The 23,608-nt window shown below is 48.3% G+C and overlaps 3 protein-coding genes and 1 non-coding gene across 4 annotated transcripts; 1 reads left to right on the forward strand and 3 right to left on the reverse strand.

Moving 5' to 3' along the window:
• Positions 1-9,678: 9,678 nt before the first annotated feature.
• Positions 9,679-14,332, forward strand: LOC109781820 (probable hexosyltransferase MUCI70). Its single transcript, XM_020340418.4, has 9 exons — positions 9,679-10,318; positions 11,089-11,316; positions 11,418-11,631; positions 11,752-11,861; positions 11,940-12,139; positions 12,710-12,813; positions 13,207-13,394; positions 13,491-13,690; positions 13,865-14,332. The coding sequence occupies exons 1-9, from the start codon at positions 10,048-10,050 to the stop codon at positions 14,072-14,074; spliced, it is 1,725 nt and encodes a 574-aa protein (XP_020196007.1). The 5' UTR covers positions 9,679-10,047; the 3' UTR covers positions 14,075-14,332.
• A 56-nt stretch (positions 14,333-14,388) lies between these two features.
• TRNAK-CUU (transfer RNA lysine (anticodon CUU)) lies at positions 14,389-14,461 on the reverse strand. Its single transcript has one exon. It is a non-coding gene; the product is annotated as a tRNA-Lys (tRNA).
• Positions 14,462-14,954: 493 nt separating this feature from the next.
• LOC109781809 (uncharacterized) lies at positions 14,955-17,928 on the reverse strand. The gene is made up of 3 exons (XM_020340409.4): positions 17,613-17,928; positions 16,812-16,922; positions 14,955-16,705 (listed from the first exon to the last, which is right to left on the reverse strand). Exons 1-3 carry the CDS (start codon positions 17,829-17,831, stop codon positions 15,380-15,382), a joined length of 1,656 nt encoding a protein of 551 aa, XP_020195998.1. The 5' UTR covers positions 17,832-17,928; the 3' UTR covers positions 14,955-15,379.
• Positions 17,929-20,424: 2,496 nt separating this feature from the next.
• LOC109781862 (pathogenesis-related protein PR-4) lies at positions 20,425-21,191 on the reverse strand. Its single transcript, XM_020340460.4, has 2 exons — positions 20,845-21,191; positions 20,425-20,740 (listed from the first exon to the last, which is right to left on the reverse strand). Exons 1-2 carry the CDS (start codon positions 21,103-21,105, stop codon positions 20,564-20,566), a joined length of 438 nt encoding a protein of 145 aa, XP_020196049.1. The 5' UTR covers positions 21,106-21,191; the 3' UTR covers positions 20,425-20,563.
• Positions 21,192-23,608: the final 2,417 nt, after the last annotated feature.

Here is a 23,608-nt window from a genome sequence, read left to right on the forward strand (position 1 = left end):
ACTGACCTGAGGATGCTACAAACATGGCTGAGGATTCTGGAGCCAGCTGCGAGCATGCTACAACCAGGTCTAACTAGAAACTGGCCAGCAGGGATGCTACAAACCACGGCCAAATTTTTGCTGGAGCCGACTATGGGGAAGCTGCAACCATGCATGGATTGGATGTGCTGGAAGCCTGGAACCAATATGTGGGGATGCTACGACCATGAATTGGATTTTGCTAGAGCCGGATACAGGAGGAGACCAAGAGTACTGCGACCACGGCTGGCATAGCTACGAGGTGGAGCGCATGGTACTGGAGCGTGGGGGGACGGCAAGCTGCTGGCAGCGTTGATGGCCGGAATTCGGCATGCCGCAACAACGGTTGGGAGATAGCGCACTGTGCGAGGCGATTTTTGCTACAGGTCACAACGAGCGCGCTGAATCGACGGCGACCGCGACCGGCGGCAAGGGCGGCGAGCTGCTACCGGTGGCGGGGGTGTGGCCGGAGGAGGGCGGCCGAGGCATGCGAGGGAACTGTTTCTCGTTGACAGACGTGGGGGGTAAGCGAACGCGGGCGAGTAAAGAAGAGATCTGGGTCGCTCAATCTCAAACGATCCTACGATCCAGGTGCGACCGGCCCAACTTTGGGCCGGCGCACCGGCGCCTAATAGTGCCCAACAAAAAATGACAGAGAAACCCCGACACAACAAAACGGCAAGAGGCCACTAAACAAGCTGGGTTACACACTGCTGACGTCCGCTGACGGTGACTTAACGAAGTCTTAGTTCTAGCCGGACCCTTTGTCTACAACACCCTTTGTCTACAGAAGGATGTTAAAACCAAATAATAATAAAGTAAAAAAATACATGCAATATATAGAAACGATTCGCGTCAAAAAAAGAGAGCAGAAATCATGTCTCAGAAGAGCTTCATATTTGAGATGCGAGTAGAGAAATCCATCTCGTAGCCGCAGAAGAAGTCGCCAATTCCACGGCCACGATCGTCAGCTAAGCACTGGACCGGCCCCGCACCCTCGACGTGGACACGCAGCGCCTGGCGGCCCGCTACTGCCAGCAGCCAACCGCTCCTTGGGCAAAACCTCCATAGCGACAAGAACACGTTGCCCGGCACATGCTTTCCTAGATCAATCATCCGCCGCTCCGTCCAGACACAGAGACGATCTGCTTCATCTCGTAGTTGGCGTAGGCAAGCCAGTGGACGACACCGCCGCAGACAGCTTCGTGGCCGCTGAGCATACTCACCCTGATCTCCGGGGAGCTCATGGCCGGGCCCCACTCGCCGGCCTTTGAGGAGAAGACCTGACGCGTCAGCACGCCCTCGTCGTAGCTTGCTGCGAGTATCACGAACTCTTCTTCTGTGCTCGGCTGGGGGAGATCGTGGCCAGTGAGCAGGACGTAGACGCGAGGCTTGGACTTGACGGCGGCGGCGGCGGCGGCGCCTTCAAGGACGGTGTGGTTCCCGTTCATCGGGTTGTAGAGGCAGAGGTCTCGGCTTCCTCCGAGAAGGACGAGGCCGTCGCGCGAGGAGAGCGTCTTGCCGTAATAGGCTAGGTCAACGCCGGCGGCATGATCGGCCAGGGTGATGTCAACGAGCAGGTCGGGGCAGAAGCGGTCCGGCCGAGGACGGAGGCATGGCGCGCCGGCGACGATGGCACACCGCCACCACTTGCAGGCGACGGCGCATCGAAAGAGGGTAGAGGCGTCCACCCGGCGGAAGATCTCTAGAAGGATGTCGCACGGCAGCGCCTCCATCACTCTTTTCCACGTCTCGTCGCAATGGAGGTTAGGGTTGCAAGCCACTTGATTGATCGATCCAGTAAGAAAACCATCAGACTAGACGCGCACGATTTATATTTTCTCGCGTATATTTATGAGTCTGAGAGGCAATCGGCTAGCAGTACTTGTCACCTTTTAGAACCGTTAAATTTAGATCCAACGCTCCCCTTTTTCCAATTATTAATCCTAGATGCACGTAAGATTACGGGCCTTTCACGGGATACTCAATGCTAATTAATCTCCACCCCTTCTGATTTTCAGGGGGGTGGGCCCCGCTGCCCTTCTAATCTCGAATCAGAACTGCCACATAATCACAGCCCGTTGAATTCATAAAATCCACCCCGTGCGTATAGCATTACTCCAATACGGCTCCTCACGAACACCCCTTATCTTCTTCCTCCAGCCCACCGCTTCGCCATTCCGAAACTCTGACCACTCAGCAAGATTTCCACCTTGCGAGGTTTAACAAACTGAATCAAAAAATGCCACCTACAAAATACTAGTACTAGGAAAGGCCTACATTTATGTAATATTTGTCCTGCACCACATCCGATGAAATTGCAAAAGCCACCTCTTCTTGGCCTAATTTTCCCATCAGATTAGAATCCCAGGCACTTTTTAGAACGGAGGCTCGAGACGAGGCTGGTTTTTCAATTAATAAAGCCATCAACTGGTTAGAAATACAAAATAAACTTATAGAGAAACAAACGAAAATGGGTAGAAAATACGAAGTGTTGTGCAAACAACTAATTAACAAGCCTCAAACATAGTACGAGAACAAATCATGAGTCTAAAACACAAGTGTAACTAAAAGACAAATCACCAGTGCATATGCAAAAGTCGGATCTTTAGGAGAAAGAGAACAACTAGTAGGTGCAGAACAAGCCCCTGGAAACTCAACCCGAGAAAATCATATTGAAAGAAAATCCTACTAGCCCTATCGACTTGACCCCCCCCCCCCCCCCCCCCTTCCCAAAATATTTTGAGCGATGAGAACTTAGACATAGGGATTCTACATGTGGTTTACATGAATTGTCATCGTTAAGAAGTCATAACTAGTTGGTGGTGAAAGGCTTCTTGTGCAATAGAAAGTTTTCTATCACGATGGACCTTCAATAAAGCGCACCACGTACACCACAACCACCACCTACATGCACGACATTTAGTTCATTTGGTACATTGCTTAGTGGTTTCACAGGACATGTGTGTGGTCGGTGAGTACCACTAGTAAAAAAACGACTTTTAGTACCGGTTCGTAAGGACCTTTAGTACCGGTTCCAGAACCGGTACTAAAGAGTGGGGACTAAAGGTCCCCCCTTTAGTCCCGGTTTAACACGAACCGGGACCAAAGGCCCACCACGTGGCATGAGGCGCGCCATGGTCTGGGGGACCTTTAGTCCCGGTTGGTAAGGAATTTTTTTATTTTTATTTTTGAAATAAAGCAAAAACAGCCAGCCTACTGGGCCGGCACGGCCTGCATACGACTAGAAACCCAATCTCTAATTGGGCCAGGATGCAGGCCCGTACGGCCCAGTAGGCCCCACAGGGCAGAAGACTTGCAATAGGCCCACAAAGGCCTGCTTAGAGAGGAGCTCGACACGGTAGCCGCGGCGGGGCTTATAAACCGGTGCGAGCTCCTCTCAACTAGCGAGGTGGGACTAAACATTGTGCACTGCGGGTGGCAGCGAACCACCTTTAGTACCGGTTGGTGGCTCCAACCGGTACTAAAGGGGGGGGGGTCTTTAGTATCGGCTGGAGCCACCAACCCATACTAAAGGCCACCACCTTTAGTACCGGTTGGTGGCTCCAACCGGTACTAAAGACCCCCCTTTAGTACCGGTTGGAGCCACCAACCCGTACTAAAGGCCACCACCTCTTTAGTACCGGTTTGTGGCACGAACCGGTACTAAAGATTCGTCACGAATCGGTACTAATGAGCGCCGCCCGCCTGGCCGTTGGAACCGGCATTAATGGTCAACCGGGACTAATGAGTTTCACATTAGACCCTTTTTCTACTAGTGTACGTTGAGACCACATGGTCTTTTACTTCCAATTTGGATGTAATTGGGAGGAAAAAAGAATTGGAGGTGCACTGAATATGGCGAGCTTGGGGTGGATATTCAGATCACATCAGATCCACAAATTTATGGTTGGTTGCTCCATATTCAGTTCAATTTACTTGACTAATCTTATTGCATTTGATATCCTGGACCACCAAATCATGTGCTTATGTTTAGTTTGACCAATGCATCAACCTCGTAGCCTTGCATAACTAATGCGGAATAGGTGTTATATATGAAGCTCTTACCTCGCCCTGGATCGATAGAGCAAGAGAAGAAGACCAATGCAACAATGGTGATCAGCTGAGTTGCTGAGCTCACCTAAAGTAGTGCAAAACGTAGACATGGGTGTGAGAGGTGTCAGTAAAATATTGTGCGTCATTGACATCTTAGCATTAGGGACCCTCGCGTGTAACTTTCAGTTTTTTTCGTGATTTTGTATATCATTGTGTGTGCATGATACGTCTTCTTTGGGGCCATCTAGCAATTTCAGCGTGTGTTTGTACCTATCCGTATTCCGGATGATGCTTAATGATGATGCATCATTATACTCTTTAAAAATGCATGAAACCGTTTGGATGTGATACAAGGGATAACATGAGGTGCTCCCATGACTTGGATGCTACGGTGATATGAGCTCCCGCTGAATCTGAGATCTAACAACTCTCAGGAGGTCTAAAGCTTTTTGCAAAAAACCCTCAAAGAGTCTAATAACTGTGCACAAGTACGGAAGCTGCTTAGATATCATTGGATCTCATATCTAACGGCCCAGAAGCTTGTATCACCGTACTATATAAGTCGTGGGTGCATCAGATATAACCACGGAGTGGGATGCGATGGCCGATAAGACGTCATTTCATTTCGGGTGCCACAAAAGCAGAAAAGAGCAAGCAAAAAGGGTTGGTTCGTTCGTTGGTTGGCTCGCTTGTTTTCGCCCGCCGTTCGCTCCCACGTCCAAAACGAACGCTTTCGCTTTTGCATTAAGCGTCCACACGTGCTCCCAATGAGTGCATTTTACCTCTGTGTCCAACTGTAGATACTCTTAATGCACGTAGTATCTCATCTAAGTATTAATGCATTGGAAGAGGCCTCGGGATGATAAAATGTCATTTCAGGAACAAGTACACCCAGGATGCACAAAAAAGCAACCAAATAAGTTTTGTTGGTTCACTTGCTTTTGTCGTTGGCTCCCACACCCCAAATGGCCACACGTGCTCACGTGCTCCATGAGTTCCAGGTACTCTTCCTCAGTTCCTGTCCTAGGCCATGTCCCATGTGGCCACTTCGCCTCAGCCAAATGTCACCTCACCTTTAGCTAGCTAGACGTCGCCAAATTTTTCTTCATGCTCAGCTCAATTGGTATAGTTGTCACAGCCATAAAAAAAAAGACAAATTGCAGCATAATTGCACTCTAGTTTCTTTTAACACAGTACAGACGCAAGCGCTCATATACACGCGCATACACTCACCCTTATGAACACACACACGCACACCCTACCCCTATGAGCACCTCCGAAAGACTGAACCGGCATATTATCTTGAAATTTACGAAATCACCATAGGCACCTCGTCGTCGACGGGAACATCTCCTTCCACTGAATGCGCATCGCCGGAAATCCTGAAATAAATCCAGAAATAAATGCGAGCACCAGGACTTGAACCCTGGTGGGCTGAAGACACCACAGTCTCTCTAACCATCCAACCACAGGTTGGTTCGTATAATTGCACTCTAGTTGAGTAATTGAGTGCGTGTGCCAGCTCTATGTTACGGAGGGCCCTTGGCTGAACTCAATGATATGGGCCCCTGATACTATACATACATGTATGTGTTTGCATACTTTATAAACATGTGTATGTCTAACTTTATTTGCAAAATATTAAGAGTAATATTTCAGCTATACATCCCCAGTTTGAGAACTCTAACAACACTAGTAGAAAAAGGGGCTTTTGACCCGGTTGGTAAGGCCCTTTAGTCCCGGTTTTTGAACCGGACTAAAGGGACGTTACTAATGCCTCTCCCCTTTAGTCCCGGTTCTTACACGAACCGGGACTAAAGGCCGCGGCCACGTGAAATTTTATGATTTTTTTGAATTTTTTTTTGAAATTTCTGAATTATTTTAACCTCTAATCTCTAATAATCACCCCTCATCAATGCTCAATTTATCCTCTAATCTCTAATCACCCCTCATCATTCCAAATCATCTAACTTCCCGAACGGTCACCCATCCTCCCACTCCCCCAGCCTGAGCATGCTTAACTTCCGGGTTCTATTCTCCCTCGTTTCCAAGTCTGCACTTGTTGTTTTCCTGACAATAGTAAGATGTCAAACCTATTAACCCTCAGAAATTTTGCTTGAGCATGAAGTGACACATTTCACTGTTTGAGTTTGAAACTATTGTTTTAAAAAACAATAATTATTTAGTAACACTAATATTTCTTGAATAATTAGTTTGACCACAGTTTGACCAGATTTGACCAAAATTCAAAATAACTGAAATAATTATTTAGTAACACTAATATTCTAGAATAATTAGTTTGACCATTGTTTGACCACAGTTTGACCAGATTTTACCAAAATTCAAAATAACTGAAATAATTATTTAGTAACACTAATATTCTAGAATAATTAGTTTGACCATTGTTTGACCATAGTTTGACCAGATTTGACCACATTTTTTCCCCAAAAAAAATTGAAACTATATTTTTTTTTCTGTTACTAGTGGCGCACCTAGCAAATGGTGCGCCACTAGTAAGTTTGAATTTTTTTCGATTTTTTCCACTCTAGATCTTAAAAGCCCCGTAACTTTTTTCTGTTAGGTTTTTGAGGATTTTGAAAATGTTTAACGGGGTTCCCCCAGTTAAATTCGGATGTAACTTTTCGAGTAGATGATTTTTCATATAAAAAACTTTTTCATCCGAGTTCGTATGCAAAAGTTATGCCCATTTTACAAATTCCAGAGAGATTTTGCAAATAAAGTCGAAATTCATATTTGTAAATTTTCCCAACAACTAGACCACATATCACATGGGAAACTTATTTTATTTTATTTTTTTGACATTTCCATCATTTTCTTTTGTTTTTTCTAAAACTGAAAAGGCGGTCCGGGGGGGTAGAGTTTGAAAATGGGACCTTTAGTACCGGTTCGTGCCATGAACCGGTACTAATGCCTCAAAGCCCATTAGTATCGGTTGGTGGCACCAACCGGGACTAATGGGCATCGCACCCTTTAGTCCCGGTTCGTGGCACCAACCGGGACTAAAGGGCCCAGGTGAACCGGAACTAATGCCTTAGCCGCACGAACCGGGACGAATGCTCACATTAGTCCCGGTTCGTGACTGAACCGGGACTAATGTGAATACTGCCCTGTGACCAAAGCCCTGTTTTCTACTAGTGCAATAATTGCTGGAAAATTTCATATTATAATAGAAAGACAAAAGATAGCAAAATGAAACTAACAAGATTACCTCAAATAAGAATCAAATTCTAGTGACTCCGTTCACAACAATAGTAATGCTTCAGTGCTTCAAAAAATTTCTTCAGGCGTTTCTTTTTTTTTCCCCGTTTTGCAGCACCTGACAAATGTTTGGGAGGAAACATTGTTAGACTAATGACCTAAAATTATGAAAAAAGTACTCCTCAAGTACATCAGCAGTTCAACACCTTAACAATCATGTACCCTGTATACTAAAATTGGGGATGGATAATTATATAGGTACTTTTGAAAGACCGAGAGGACAATGATCGATGAACTTGCACAGTCACACCATCACAGCCTCATGGATGGCAAGAGCAAGATGGGCCAACGACAGCAGTCAGCAGGCTGAACCAACGGCAACCGGCAAGGCCCCGAGTGTAGAAGTGCATGCTCTAGCCAATGCAACCAAAAGACCGATCTGATGGAAGAGACTAGGCAGCACATTATACGTCAACACTCCCCTCACGTGCGGCTTCCTCAAACCTAAACGTGGACCGAAAGTGGGCTGCAATTTTAATTGCGCTAGACGGGTCTTGAACTCAAAACCTCTTGGCTCCGATAAGACCGATCTTATGGAAGAGACGGCAGCAAGAATCCGGAGTGACGATGAGACGAGGAAGTGATTGATGGATCATTGATTTGGGAGATGGATATATAGATGTGTGCGACTCTGCGAGATGCAGTCGTGCGACGCTTAACCCTTTTTCCCTAGCGCTTGCGTCCTAGCGATGAGCCAGTAATGGGCCAAGCCCATCACGCTGCTCCTCACTTCTTCTTTTTTCTCATTTTTTACTGGGCTATAGCATACCAGATTGTGGGCTCCCTCAAGACCTGGGTCCGGCGATGGCCTCTTTGGCCATACACCAGGGCCGGCCCTGTGTGTTAACATGGATAAGAAAACTTGTGCTTATTTTCAATTCGACCGGTGCAACAACCTTCTAGCCTTGCATTAGTTAATGCAAGGGGGGTGTTATATATGAAGCTCATACCTTTAGCTGGAGTGGTAAACCAAGAGAACAAGACCAATGCAATGCGAGCAGCTGAGTTTCTGGGGTCACCTAGAGCAGTGCAAAAGTGTAGATAGTAGAGATGGGGGTGGGAGGTATCAACAAAATGTTGACCACACCTGTCCAATCTGGATTTTCCATACGTATGTTGGGGTTCTCGGTTTATATTGATTGACAATCTGCTTGTTGGCCATTTGTCCAACAGTTCTAGCATCTTAATCGGCAAATTCTTCAATACATAGATGTCTACGAGCACAATTGTTTCTTCATGAATGGGATGCATGCATACAATCTGTTTTTCTCAGTCATTGACATCTTAGCATTAGGGACCCTCGCGTGTAACTTCCAGTTTTTTTCGTGATATTATATTTCATCATGTCTGTGTGCATGACACATGTCTTCTTTGGGCCCATCTAGCAGTTTCAGTGTGTGTTTGTACCTATCCATATCCCTGATGCTTAATGATGATGCATCATTATACTCTTCAAAAATGCATGAAACCATTTGGATGTGATATAAGGAAGAATATCAGGTGCTCCCACGACTTGGATGCTACTGTGATACGAGCTTCTGGGAGCCGCTGGATCTGAGATCTATCAGCTCTCAGGAGGTCTAAAGCTTTTTTTGTAAAAAAGCCCTCAAAGAGTCTGATAATCGCGCACAAGTACAGAAACTGCTCAGATATCATCAGATCTCAGATCTAACGGCCCAGAAGCTCGTATCGCCGTACCATCTAAGTCGTGGGAGCACCCGATATTCTCCCTGTGATATGAATCCGGGAATTACGAGAACGCTTTGTGTCAAACCATTCCCATGTGTAGCGTAACTATGTGAATGTTTGAACCCGGGTGGAGGGCTCACTGCATTCCTCTGTGCCGCGCAATGCAGTGAACAAAATCCTGTGGTAGGGATGTCACCATGGAGTGGGATGCGATGGCCGATAAAACGTCATTTCATTTCGGGTGCGCCGTTTTATCATCATCAAACACCCGGCCACGATGCAGAAAAGAGCAAGCAAAAATGGTTCATTCGTTCGTTGGCTCGCTTGCTTTTGCCCAAAACGAACGCTTTCGCTTTTGCATTAAGCGTCCACACGTGCTCCCAGTGAGTGCCATGTACTCCTCCTAGGCCACTCCCATGTGGCCACCTCCCCTCGCCAAATGGCACCGCCACCGCCACGCCAACGCTAGTCCATCATCATCACCATCATCATCAAACAATATTTTTCTCAACCGGCGGCAGGTGGTGACACCGTGCCAGATCCGGCCCTCCTCGTCGGTGGAGTTTTACCCAAGCCGCCCGCTTCGCCTTCAATTCAACCGTCCCCGTCCCGTCCGCCTCACGTCGGCAGTAGGGGACGACGACGAGGGAGACCACACCTGCACACCACTGTGGGTGTGGGTGGGGCAGTGGGATTGGGAAGGAAGGAGGAACCGTCCTCGTCTGGTCTGCCCACGCGCTTCCATTCCAAGGGAGGATCACATGCTCGCTCGCGGACGACGCACACCTACCAATTCTGCAGATCATCGACCTCTCGCCGCCACCGCCACCGCCATCTCTACGGCGCCGCGCTCCTAATCCCCACCCACCCGAATCGCTCCGCCACTCGCGCGTTAAGTGGCCTCCCTCTGAGTCATCGGTCGGATCTAGCGCCTCTGCGGATTGGCCGCCCGCGCGATCTGGTCATCGTGGGGATGCGGGGGGAGGAGGGGCGGAGGGGGAGGCGATGAGCGGCGCCGCCTCGCTGGGGCTGCGCACGGGGAGCTGCGGCTCCCTGCCCGCGGCGGGCGCGGGCGCCGGCGCCGCCGTCCCCGTCGGGAGGAAAGCCCGGGGCTGGGGCCTGCGCGCCGGCGCCGGCGCCGGCGGCGGGGACAAGGAGCGCCTGCAGCTGCTGCACCGCGCGCTGCGCCTCGTCGGCCGCCGCGGGGCCGGACTGCTCCTGCTGCTCGCCGTCGCCTCCGCCGCGCTCTTCTGCTCCCTCTTCGCCGTCGTCAAAGGTAATCCCTTTGACTCTGGTTTGGATTTTTCCGCTCTCTGCTCCTGCCCGCAGCGAAATGTTCTGTAGCTTGTTCGGGTCACGCAGCTGGCGTTTGTAAAATTCGGATTGGTTTTGGGAATTTCGTATCGTTTATAAAGTTAAACAATACTCCAGTACGTAGAATGTTGTCCGTGCAGATTGTGTGACCCGCCCCACGTCCTTAGTGCTCTTCCTCCCTATCGTTTCACGCTCTAGGTAGCTGCTGTCCAATTCCCTTGCCACTGTTCTATCCATTTTGGCTCATGGTCTTGATAGTGGTCTCATGCCTGAAACATTTCAAACGGGCAGGGTTTAGCTCAGCTGAGCTTTGTAGCTCCAGGCTTTTTTGAATTGCATGGAATTGAAAACTTAGGAATAGGAAAAACATAGTAGATGCCACCCATTGAGAATTCCTAGAGGATTGCAAAACATAGGAATCTCGTAAAAGGTGCCTTTGGATGATGCACAAGAGAAAACACAGGAATCTTGGAGGGTTGATGAGAGAGGGTAGAGAGAGACAGAGTGCAAATGAACTGGTCTCCAAATATGAAAATCTTTTGCTGATCAAAACCAGTACTAGCACCTGCAGCCAATGTGTCATGCCTTTCTTAGAGAATATTCCAACATGTATTCTGCCCAAGAGTTAATAATTCAAAACAAATGTTGCTTTATAATAGAATATAAATGATGTCACAAGGTATGGTCACTGACCTTCATTATTTTGTTTTGTTTTCTATGATCTTGTTTCAGATGACAACACTTCTTCAATTATCATTGCTAGCAACTACGAAGTCACCAATGCCATCCAGAATTCTGTATACCCCAGCACAACAAGGCCTCTTATGATGTCCAATGACCACAACAAATTCGAGCATCCAAATCGGCTTCATCTTTCACCTGGAAACTTCACAAATCATCCTTGTGAAGGTTTCGCAGTTCCTCCTATCCTGTTTGATAAGAAACGCACTGGGCCTCGACGTAAGCTTAGTTCTTTGCATTTTTTTTTCTACTTAGCATTGCAAAATCTTTTGTCCCAATCATGTACCTTGTCGTCTGATCTCTTCTCTCCCTCCCTGTAGCATGCCCTGTTTGCTATGTCTCGGTAGATCAGGCATTTGCTCTGATGCCTCTACAAGCTTCGCCATCTCCTGTCCTTGAAAACTTAGATTATGCCTTGGAAGACAGCGTCACAGCAAATTTCTCAAATCCGGGCTCTGCATTTGGAGGGCATCTATCTCTGGAGCAGAGAAATAAATCTTTTGACATTACCAATTCGATGACTGTCCACTGTGGGTATGTTACATGCATCTGCTGTTCCAGAATTCCAGATTAAGTCCCTGGCTTGTCCAAAAGATTAGCCTTTGAACTCTGAAATGTGAATATCAATCAACATTGTTTGCGCTGTTTTATCAGATTTGTTAGAGGAAAGAAACCTGGCCAAGGTACCGGATTTGACATCAGTGATGATGATCTGCTAGAAATGGAGCAATGCCGTGAGCTTGTTGTAGCTTCCGCCATTTTCGGTAACTAGCACTGTCGACCAATAGTTGTAACTTTTGTTGCACTCAATTTTCTGCTCACAATTTGATACCATTGTCCAGGGAACTATGATATGATTCAACATCCAAGGAATGTCAATGAATTGTCAAAGGCAAATGCGTGTTTTTATATGTTTGTAGACGAAGAAACAATGGCTTATGTCAAGAATTCCAGCTCACTGTACAAAGATAATAAAGTTGGCTTATGGAGGCTAGTGGTTGTCCGAAACCTCCCTTATGAAGATCCAAGGCGCACGGGGAAGGTGCCTTTCTTATGAACAGTAACCTTTGCCAACTACTACTTTCTAGTTGAACATGCAGTCACAGTATGAGGCATTTCATGATAAATTAAATACTTAAATCAAGTATTAACTCCACAAGCAAAGAAAGTAAAGTCTGTAAGGTTATAGTATATACTCCATAAGCAAAGAAAGTGAAGTCTGTAAGGTTATAGTATTTGTATGCACGGCAAACTTGTTGAGGGGCTACTGTGCAAAACATGCTCTTGAGCTATCTGTCTTCAGTTGTCTCATTTTTAACCAGTTTACCAGAAATTCAGAATCTGATGAATTGCTGATTTGCCTTTGCCTGGCACTTTAAACCTTACTCTGTTTCAGTTTTGGTACCATTTTACTCCGTTTCACTTGTCATCATGCAAGAGATTGTAAGTTTATGTCCAGATGTCTAAGTGAGTATTCTTCTAGGAGGTTTTAGTTCCAACATTTTAAGTAGTTCAATTGAAGAAATCTAGCAATTAATGCCCTACGACAAGTTTATCTGTATCTATACGTTGTTATGAGCATGTTGAATGACCAAATACTTTATTGGTGCAGATTCCCAAGCTTCTGCTCCATAGGCTATTTCCAAATGTAAGATTTTCAGTTTGGATAGACGCAAAGCTTCAGCTTGTTGTGGATCCTTATTTACTGCTTGAGAGGTATGCTTGACGTAAAGAGCTTGGTTTATTATGTGTCATTTCTTGGTGAGTCTGTTCTTAAGGAGAAAGCTTGTTGTAGATCCTTATTTTGCTGCTTGAGAGGTATGCTTGATGTAAAGAGATTGATTTATTATGTGTTATTTCTTGGTGAGTCTGTTCTAAAGGAGAAAAATCTGCCAAATAGTATTTTTTAACTAAAAATCTGCGAAATATTTAGTCTTGTGTCAAACGTCGGCCTGCCATATTTAAATCGGTGGGGGTTAGAGAATGGCCCGATTTATCCTCATTGCAGTATCGAAATTGCATACATCCAACTAAAATCTTGCGCATCTTTTGTCCCTGGTGCTCCTGTCACCTGTACTGTTGAGCCTGACTGTTTATTCTACCAATCAGGTTTCTGTGGAGAAAGAATTCTAGTTTTGCGATATCTCGGCACTACAGACGTTTTGATGTGTATGAAGAAGCAGAAGCTAATAAAGCTGCTGGAAAGTATGACAATGCATCAATCGATGAACAAATAGATTTTTACAGAAATGAGGGCCTAACACATTATTCTCCCGCCAAGCTTCCTATCACAAGTGGTCGGTGAACTCACCAGAGTGTAAATCATGCATCATTCATGCACTGTTTGGTTTCATTCTCAGACATCAATCTTTTCCCTTTTGCGTTGTGTACAGACGTCCCAGAAGGCTGTGTGATCATCAGAGAACACGTCCCTATCTCGAACCTCTTCACATGTCTTTGGTTCAATGAAGTTGACCGTTTCACCGCCAGGGATCAAATTAGCTTCAGCACCGTCCGGGACAAAATAAGGGCTAAAGTCGGCTGGATGCCCCAGATGTTCCTGGACTGCGAAAGGCGCAACTTTGTTGTCCAGGTAGTACATCTTCCCCGGTTCCATCTTTGGCCACAGAGCACTTGTTGCATGAACAACTACTTTACATTTACTGCACATCTCAACTACCGAACATTTTGGCCTACAGGCAGACACAGCACATGGCTCACCTGTTAATCTCATGATTTACCTCTTTTGTCGTCAACATTTCACCAGGCATACCACAGGGAGCTGCTAGAGCAGATGATTGCGTCCGGCAGGAACACGCCTCCGATCGCGGTCGAACCATCTCGGAAAATCAGACCAGGTAGCAGCAGGAGAGCTCCCCCGTCGAAGAAGCCTGTCGTGAGGCGGAAAAAGGAGAAGAAATCGAGCTCGCGGAGGCGGGCCGCGAAGCCGGTTACCTGGGCGATGGATGCTGGGTGACGGAGGTTCACCGGGATGGATGGACGGACTCCTGTCACTCGATAGTTGGGTGTGGCCGTATGTATGGCAGCTGGTGCCACTAGGTGGGGAGAGGGAGAGAGAGAAGGAATGGAGGATTGTAATTTTTTGCCGGCCACGAAATGGAATTTGTTGATAGCCAATTCTTCATTGTTGTTGTAAATAACAGCGGAAAGCAGTATCATTCAATGAGCCCGGCCTGTTTTGGGTCGAGTTATTACAGTAAACTCGAAGTAAAAATTGGGCACTAGGCAATCTGTTCTGTGTGGTGTAAAAAGTAAAAAAAGTATGGCAAGCGCCCACCGTGGGGCTCGAACCCACGACCACAAGGTTAAGAGCCTTGCGCTCTACCAACTGAGCTAGACGGGCTTGCTGCTGCTTCACTGAGCTAGGGAAATTTGCATGGAACCAGTTACATTCTTCTTCTTTCCTAAGGCTAGCCAAAAGAAGTGAAGCTGATCACCTGGAATACTGCAAGTACCTGAAAGCAGTTTAGGACCCGTTTATCTGGCGAACATTTGAGGGACTTGTCATGTATGGAAGGAAAAAATGCTAGCGACGCAGTGCAGTGTAGTTTTTACTTCTTAAATAAATGTCATGCGTTTGATCACGATCCAACGGCTTTTAGGTCGTTCGCCGGGAGCTCCCTCCCAGCGAACGTTCACCGGTTAGATACACCGTTAGTTTAACAAGTTAGGACTTGGTACGTACCGGCCACTTTGCAGCATCAGTTTTCTTCCCAGGTTTTGCCTCAAAATATCAAAGCAAGAGCTCTTCCAACTGAGCTAGACGGGCATTTAGTAAGATTAACTGTATGATATACGAGTATTAAACATGCTTGCAGTGTCGTGGCACACCTCGGAACGACATAAAGCCCGTAAATAAATCACCCAGAAAAGCACATCAAGCCTTTGTAGCAGTATGTTTTATTAGCCACCGATCTCCTTGTACTCCTAGTATAGAACAAACACCCTGTGACTGCGATGAATCGACAGTTCAACACTGCCCATGTCTACACAACAACAGTTTTGCAAAATGCACAAGATAATCAGTACAAAATGCATATTTTTGTGACGCGGCCAATCTTATTGAACACAAGGCGGCGCGAGCCCGCGAGACTTGGAACCCGTTGCTGATCCATTGATCACCGCAGTTTTGGCTCTGGGCACTCATACATGATTGATGGAGACCGACAGACCGTTATAGACAATAGGGATGGGTTTCAGTCTGCAATCCCACAGCTACAGCGCCAAAAAGAAACAAGTGCCCTCCTGCTGCTACTCTGAATCATTCAGCCTCCTCGAGCATGTCGATGAATCTCCTCCCATCTTGCTTCTGGAAGACTGACCTGTCTAGGTGCAGCTCGTTGGTCGAGACCGCCTCGAATCTTGCCCAGAGCTCCTTCTTGAGAGTAGTTTCGCCGGCGTGCCTTCCCTTCAGGTTGGTGCTTTCCAGGCCTTTCCAGGGAGTGCCAACCAAGGCCCTGCTATGCACTGCTGGGGTCTGGATGAGTTTGTCATCTGGAAGCTCCTGCTTTCCCTTCAGGTTATTGCTTTCCAGGCCTTTTCGGGGAGTACCAACCACGGCCTTGCTATGCACCGATAGAGTTTGGATAGGATTGCAATCTGAAAGTTTCCGTCTTCCCTCCAGGTTATTGTTGCTTTCCCAGCCTTCCCAAGGACTTTCTATCAAGGATTTGTTATCCTTTGCTGGAACGGGAACAGGCTTATCATCTGTTGGACTTGGATCCATTAGCACGCAGGTCTTGAGGGGCGACAAGAACCAGTCAAGAGCCACATCGGCTTCTTTCTTTCGGCGTCTGTCTCCGGTAGGCTGATTAAACCCATACAGGTCTGGATACCTTGATGCCAGATCCTTCTCATCAGACAGCATTTCATCAGAGGATCCAGATGGTGGTTTGTCACTCTCAGTCGGTCCAGCACTGAGAATGTCATCCTTACTTGAGCCCTCCGATATCGGTGAGAACACATGTTGCTTACCTCGCAATGCTGTCTTCAGGCATGGAGTAGGCAGTGGTGCTCTCCTGCTCTTCTGAATTGAGAAGCTAAAAGGCGAAAATAGATTGTCTTCTGATGAGCTTTTCTTTGCTTTGCTAGGATAAGGTGTCGCAACACCAGCCCTTGCTTCCTTTCCTTTCACGCTTTGCTCCAGATCAGGACTATTGTCATCAGAAATGGTTAGTTTCCAAACAGGTAAATCGGGAAAATTCAGCTCATCCATGCTGGCAGTTGTCCTCAACTGTGCTTTTGATGATCTTGGGCACATGGATGAGCGTGCTTTTGATTTTGGCAATGGTGTCAAGAGAAATAACTGCTTCCCACTGTCGACCATACATGCCCCAGTACGCCATGAAACAAGAGGTGAAGGCGAGACAATCAGGTCAGTCTCTGGTAAGTTGTTGCTGCTGCTGCAGACCAAGTCTTGTGAAGGCGATACTGCCGGGCCTGCTGGAGGTAAGTTGCTGTTGCTGGGAAACAACTTGTCATTCCCTTTCGCAACACATTTTGAACAGGTTTCCATGGTGTGCTTTGAGGCATTTTCACTTTTGGCTGGGGAAGCTTCAAGCGCTTGCTTAAGTCTGGAGGCCCATTGCTGCATAAGAACAAAATGAGTGATGATGAGAGCAGAAAGCATAAAGGGCTCATGCTCATGTCCTTTTTGCTTCAGAAAGAATGAAAGATTCTATGACAGTGCCCACCTTCAAAGAAGAATTAGTGTCTGACAAGAAGCAACTGAAGGATTCTATCTCTTGTTCCCCTCTCGTGGATATAGTATGGCATTGGAGGGCGCTGGAGACCAATTTGTCAATCTGATTGAGGGGCAAAAACAGGAGGACATTATAAGAACCAGCAAATTGGCAAGCTCAGCTGTAACAGTAAAGATCTATCTACAGCTTGACCGGCAGAGGAATCAGCATTACTAATCCATTCCAAGAACAAGCAAGAGACTAAGATTCAATCCACATACAGTAAGGTACTACTAATCAATTCCACATAAAACAAGTGACTAAAGTTTCAGTTGACAAACATAAATATATACAATCTCTTCTTCCATCCAATATCAGTCCAGACGAGTGATGACAACAATTCAGAGACATAGAAAGGACACTACGAGGCACAACATAAAAGATTTCCGGTCAGGATGCAGATTTGCACATCCACCATTCTTCAGTTATACAGACACCAGTACGCAACCACATGTCGTGACTGCAGACATCACCAGGAAAGAATTCGCTGCCCCCAAATCGCCACGGAGGTTGGCCAGTACAGTACAGTATCATCCAGGAACACGAGATCCTAGCAGGATGCCCCGAGCAGCGGAGCCCACCCAACCCCATCCAGACGAGCATCGGATCGGATCGGATCGATCCATGGCACCACCGCCCAAGCTGGAACGAATCACACGGCGCTTCACATCGCTAACCTAACCTACCTACCGAACGAGACGGGGAAAAAGGGGCTACGAGGGTTTCGAGCGAAGGGCGGAGGGAGGGGTCGACCTGGGAGACGAGGCCGGCGAGGGCGGAGCTGGCGAGGAGGAGGCGGTCGAGCGCCGGCTCGGCCGCGGCGGCGGCGGCGGCGGAGGGGGGAGCGGCCGCAGCGGTGGGGGGCTTGCGGCGGAGGGATCCGGGCGGCGCCGGGTGGGGCGTCCTGTTGCCGGAGAGGACGCGCAGGGGGCGCCGCCGCGCCGTCGACTTGGGTCCCTGGCTCTTCTGCATCAGATTGGATTGATTGCCCGGAGGGAGGGGGGGAGGAGGGTGGTGGCCAACGGTCGGGAAGGGGGGTGGATTTGAAACCCTTGCGGCTGTGCGCGTCGGCGTCGCGGTTTCCAGAAGGAGTGGAGACGGGACATAGGGGGAACGGGGGTCGTCGCTTTGAGATTCGTGCGGGTATCTGTGAATATTTCACTATTACTATTGTGCGGATGTTTTGATGGCTGAAGCTTTAGCTCTCAAGTTTGGCCTAACAATGGCGCAAAGGGCGGGGTGTAGCCGCCTAATCATCAACTCAGACAACATGGAGGTGGTTGAGACCATGCAGGAAGGAGGACAATCAACGGGGCGGCGGCAGCAGTCTTCGAGGATTGTTACCACTACGCCTGTGATTTTGTCACGACTAGATTCGAACATTGTAATAGAGAGGCAAATAAAGTAGCTCATGAACTTGCTAGATTAGCTAGATTTTCTTCGACTTCCGACTGGTTTGAGGAACCTCCAAATGAAATTGTAATGATCCTCACAAACGATGTACTGGTTATTTCAAATGAATAAAGCTTCCTTTTAAATCAAAAAAAAGAAGGCTAAAAATTGCTTGCCGTCCATATTTTTGCATGAATCTCGATGCGGAGTTTGTGTCCACGTCAGCGCATCGCACCGAATCACGAACTACGACAAGGGCCAACTATGCCATTTTTTCTAGCAGCCCCCTCCACCCTCGCACTCATTTATCCGCAGGGAGCAGACTCGATTTGATCTTCAATGTGGGGGTGGGACGCCCGGTGCCGGGAGGAAATGCTCGTGCGCTTCTGACTTTAGGCTCGCTGTGCGGCGAAGGTGCAGGGAGGGCGGGGAAGCCCGTTCCCGGCGATGCGTTGCTTTTCCTAACTGAAAGGCATGGCTACTCCCCGGTGTGGCCACACCCCTTATACTGTCCATCCACCTTTTTCAAGATTCGTGCAACGGGTTGTCTCAGCGCAGTATTAGCGTGAGTGTGCAGGGCCATTAGCATATTTTACTCATTAGACCTCCTAGGCATACTTGGGAATAGTAAGGGCATCTCCAACACTGATCCTCGTATACGTTGGATCACGCGGTCGGGACGTGTTGTGTCATGCAAGGCGGTCCTGCGTCGGTCTGCAGGATGGTCCGGACACACTTTCTTCTGCAAAACTGGAGACAAACATGGGGGGCTTTGTGGGCGTTCGGACAGCAACAACCACGCCCACTTCTGACCACAATGGCCCACCACAAACCATCCTCCTCAACCGCGCGCATTCCCGCCTGGCGCCAGCTGCTCGCATTCATGCTGCTATGGAGCGGCCGCTCCACATTGAAGTCGGTCCAGAGCGGACGCGACCTCTCACAGCCTCCGCCATTGAAGCGGCACGCCGGCCGAGGTCACTGCCCGCTGCACGCCTGGCTGAACACGCTTCCTGGCCGCATTCAAACATTTCCATTAAATCTGCACATGTTTCGAGGAACCTACTCCGGCCACACGTCCGTTCACGAGCGGGGCGGTGTCAACTAGAACGCTGGGCAAACTCCTCCCATCAGCCGACTATTTAAAGGAGGCCAGACGCCGGGCAAGAATCGCGCCACTCCGCCGCTCTCCATCTCCTCCTTCCACCATTTTCTCCATCCTTTGGATGGCATCCGACGAGCAGCAAGAGCAGTTCTCCGGCATAAAAGCCGGCTAGGTGGCCCGTCGAGCCCGCCGGATACGAGCCAGGTAACCCGCTGCTCCACCTCCATCGCCTAGCCCGACGGAGCAAATTGCCACTCCAAGGCGGTGCATGGTTCAGGAACTAGCCGCTCCAGCTCACAGAGGAGTGGCGAGTTGCTCCAGGTAGGCACGCATGAGAGCACAACGGAACGGTGCATCGTGGCTGCCATGGACAAGGCCAAACGTCGTGCCATCCCCCGTCAACATATGTGGAACTGCGCCCGACCGATGGAGAAAGACGCGGAAATCGACGAGTCGGTGGCCCCCGCGTCTGCGTCCGCCATCAATATCGAGTAAAAGTAGAACACGGGTCCCTGGAAGGCCACCGCCGGCATGCACAATCGACGACTTGCCCGGTTCAGCACAGACCAACGCTGACCCTCGCCTCGGCTTCATGGAAGCAGAGTAGGCACCCTTACCCTCGGGCTGAAGCACCCCCCCCTCCCACTTCGGTTGAAGCACCCTCTTTGCCACTCCGATGAGCAGCGCAGCCGGGCACAAGGAAGATGCGGGGGAAGAATGTACCTCCGGGGCTTCTGGCAGTCCGATGAGCGGGCTGCCATACATGGGGAAGAAAAAGGGATCCGTCACGGCCGATCGTAAACTAGTGTAGTGTATTCGTCTCGTGGGAGTGGAGCTTCACGCGATCGTGCGTGCACATGATTTTACCTTTTTAGTAAAATATATCTAAAATATAAATGTTTCCGTCCGGTTTGTATAAAATCCGTCGTGTTTGCACGAATTTCATCCGATTAGTTAAATGATTATTGAAATGTATACGGGCAATGGCCGCCTTTATATCCGTGTCCGCGGACGGACCGATGATGAAGGAAATTTGGCCGGTCTCATTGACTTTGCATAGTTCCTCGGTAAGAATACTTCAACAATCACGTCCAATTCATTCCACTTTATTTATTACGAAGTGCATCAATGCAAGTAGCACATTAGTAGTACTTTTATTTGCAGCTTCTTATTTTCCATAGCGCCTGAGCACCAGTTAATTAATCACTTAGTTGTCGCCGCAGTCAACGAACTGGTAGCTGACGGTGAGGTGGCCCTGGGCCACGCCCTGCCCGTCGGTGTCGATCTTGCTGAACACCGTGTCGAAGTCCAGGTCCAGCCCGCCGTTGCTACACTGGTCGACGATCCTCGCCGTGATCTGCGCGCCGGTCGCCGTGTTCGTCACCTACACGCACAGGGTCACATCACAGGGGAAACGTTCTAGCAGCAAGCCCACACAAAACAAGAGGAAGAAAGGCAGACGCCTGAGAAAAGATTGTCCTTGATTACCAGGAGGCACTTGCCGCAGGACGCCTGGCCGGTCGGCCCGGCGGGGCCGCAGAAGGCCGTCCAGCCGTACTTGGAGCGCCAGGCGTACGACATGCCGGCGTCCCAGGTGGCGCAGTAGGCGCTGGCAGCGTTGAGGTCCCAGTTGATCTTCTCCGGGCTGTAGTAGTTGTAGGTGGCGCGCACGTTCGACGCCGACTGCGCCGCCGCCGCGGCAGCCGCCGCGGTCAGCAGGACCACCGCAAGCGCCATGCGTCCGGCCATCTTTGGAGAAGGAGATGATGTGGTGTATGCAACGGGAAGTGGGATTGAACTGAACTGCTTTTGATGGAAATGGCCTTTTGCTGCAGGGAGCATTAGAGATCTCGGAGCATTATATAGAGTTGGGAGTGCGGCGCGCAGGGCACCACCAGCACACGCGCGGTGGACTTTTCTTTCTCCATGAGTCCATTTATTTTTTCCACATTTTCTTTTTTTTTCAAACCGTTTTTTCCACATTTTCTGGAAACAAGCGCACGCGTCAACAAAATTTCCATCTGCCAATAAGAGCATCTACAACCGAACCGCCGATACCCGCCCCAAACGCCCGGACAGCTGTCTGGTGTACCCGGACGAAAATTGCCACCCAACCGAGCGCCCCATTTTAATCCCGAATGCCTAAACTGACCGGCATTTCTCATATCCAGCTCATATATGGGGTGGATATTTGGATGCTCGGACGCATCCGGTCACGTCCACCACGTTGGATCCCGCCCAGGCTGGCCCATATGATACCCCACATAAGTGGGACCCTATCCACACTCAGGTCAAAACCCTAACCGCATTCCACTCCACTCTCCTCCAGTCCAGTCCCCTCCGCCCACAAGCTCCCATCCGGCGACCTCCCACCTCCTCCGGCATGGCAGACAGCGGATCTGAGTCCTATACCTCCAGATCCATTGACTCGGAGCTCGTTCCACACGGCTCTCTGAGGAGGAGATGGCCTTCCACCTTTCGCTCCGCCGCTCCCGAGAGGAGGCCACCCGACGATAGCGGTCATACACCTTTCGCCATAAATTCATTGCGTCTGCCCAAATGATGCATAGATACGGCGTGAGGCGTATCCTCGCTGCCTCACCGTAGGTGGTGCGGTCCGTCTGACGTCCGAACACGATGACGGATGCACAACCGCTTTGCTGATGCGGCACCACCAGAGTTGGGAGTGCGACGTGGCACCACCAGCACACACGGTGGACTTTTGTTTCTCTATGATTTTTTCCACATTTTCTGGAAACAAGCGTATGCGTCAACAAATTTTCCATCTGCCAATAGGGACGTATATATCCTCCACACTGTTTCCCTGGTTTATTTTGACCACAAGTTTTCTGGAAACAAAATCAGTTCCTTTCTCAATTTTCACCTAATTCGGATCTTTTATATATGTTGGTATTTTTCTAAAAAAAAAACTCTTTCTCTTAGTTATAACACAGGAAGGGGAGCCTTGGAGCAACAGTAAAGTTGTTGCTTTGTGATCATGAGGTCACGGGTTGAGTCTTGGAAATAGCTTTCTACAGAAATTTAAGGGAAGTCTGTGTACTATAGATACAAAGTAGCCGGCGAGAGCTACGCGGCTAGCACAAGATAGAACGAGATATCGACCACCACAACTCCACAAGCCGCTTCATAATTGCTTCTAAGCTGCAAGTTATGGGCTAATTCAAATTAAGTAGGCTGATAATTGGAAGTATAGTTTGGCTTGCTTGTATATCTCTCAATCTGATATCGATAAGAGTATATATTTAGAAGGAAAGAAAAACAATTCTTTAAAATTTATTTGTATTTATGTTTTTGTGGTAAGGTGACTTTCATGAATAAAATTTGTAGCTAAGTGAACTAAATGTAGAAGCCTGTGAACGATCAGTTTATTGGTCTGAAAAAAGTATAAATTATACATTGTTGGAATAAATAATTTTGAGAAATAAATACATGGAGGACTGCCTCGGAATTCCAACGCTAGTCCGTTCCGAAATTTTGACAGCATGGAAATATTGACTTGGCCGGCCGGCCAAACTGATCTGGTAACATGTGGCTGAACATGCAAATGTCCAAATCATTTCGGTGTCACAGAAGTTCATAAATGTGTGGTAATGAATTTTCGCACAGACTGCACGAGGGTGTCGAAGTCCAACAGAAAAGTCCATTTTGGACCCCAACAGTCCTTTTCGGCTCGGCGAGACTTTTTTTTAACATTGATACAGACGCAAGCATTTATACATCAGCGCATACACTCACCTCTATAAATGAGCACACGCACACCCTACCTTTATAAGCATCTCCGAGAGATTGAGTCGGTATGTCATCTTAAAATTTACGAAGTCATCGTAGACGCCTCATCATCGACGGAAACGTCTCCTCCCACTGAAAGCACATTGTCAAAAATCCCGAAATAAATCCAGGAATAATACAAGCATCAAGACTTGAACCCTGGTAAGCTGAGATACCACAGTCCCTCTAACCGTCTAACTACAGGTTGGGTCGCGGCTTAGTGAGACTTGACTACTTGAGAACACCTGTTGAGCGCATGTCCATGCACGTGTTGATTGTGTGCTGTAATCTTCGTCCATCTAATCTCTAGTGTGTGTGGATGTGATAATTTTCCTTTACATCTATATATTGACACTCGATACCCGTGAATACATCTGAATTGCATTTTATCAATTCTCTACATGGTATCAACCTAACCACAATTACCTATATATTGACGAATTTTTATGCATGGAAGACGTAC

The sequence above is a fragment of the Aegilops tauschii genome, chromosome 1, assembly GCF_002575655.3.
Source record: "Aegilops tauschii subsp. strangulata cultivar AL8/78 chromosome 1, Aet v6.0, whole genome shotgun sequence".
Classification (NCBI taxonomy): Eukaryota; Viridiplantae; Streptophyta; class Magnoliopsida; order Poales; family Poaceae; genus Aegilops; species Aegilops tauschii.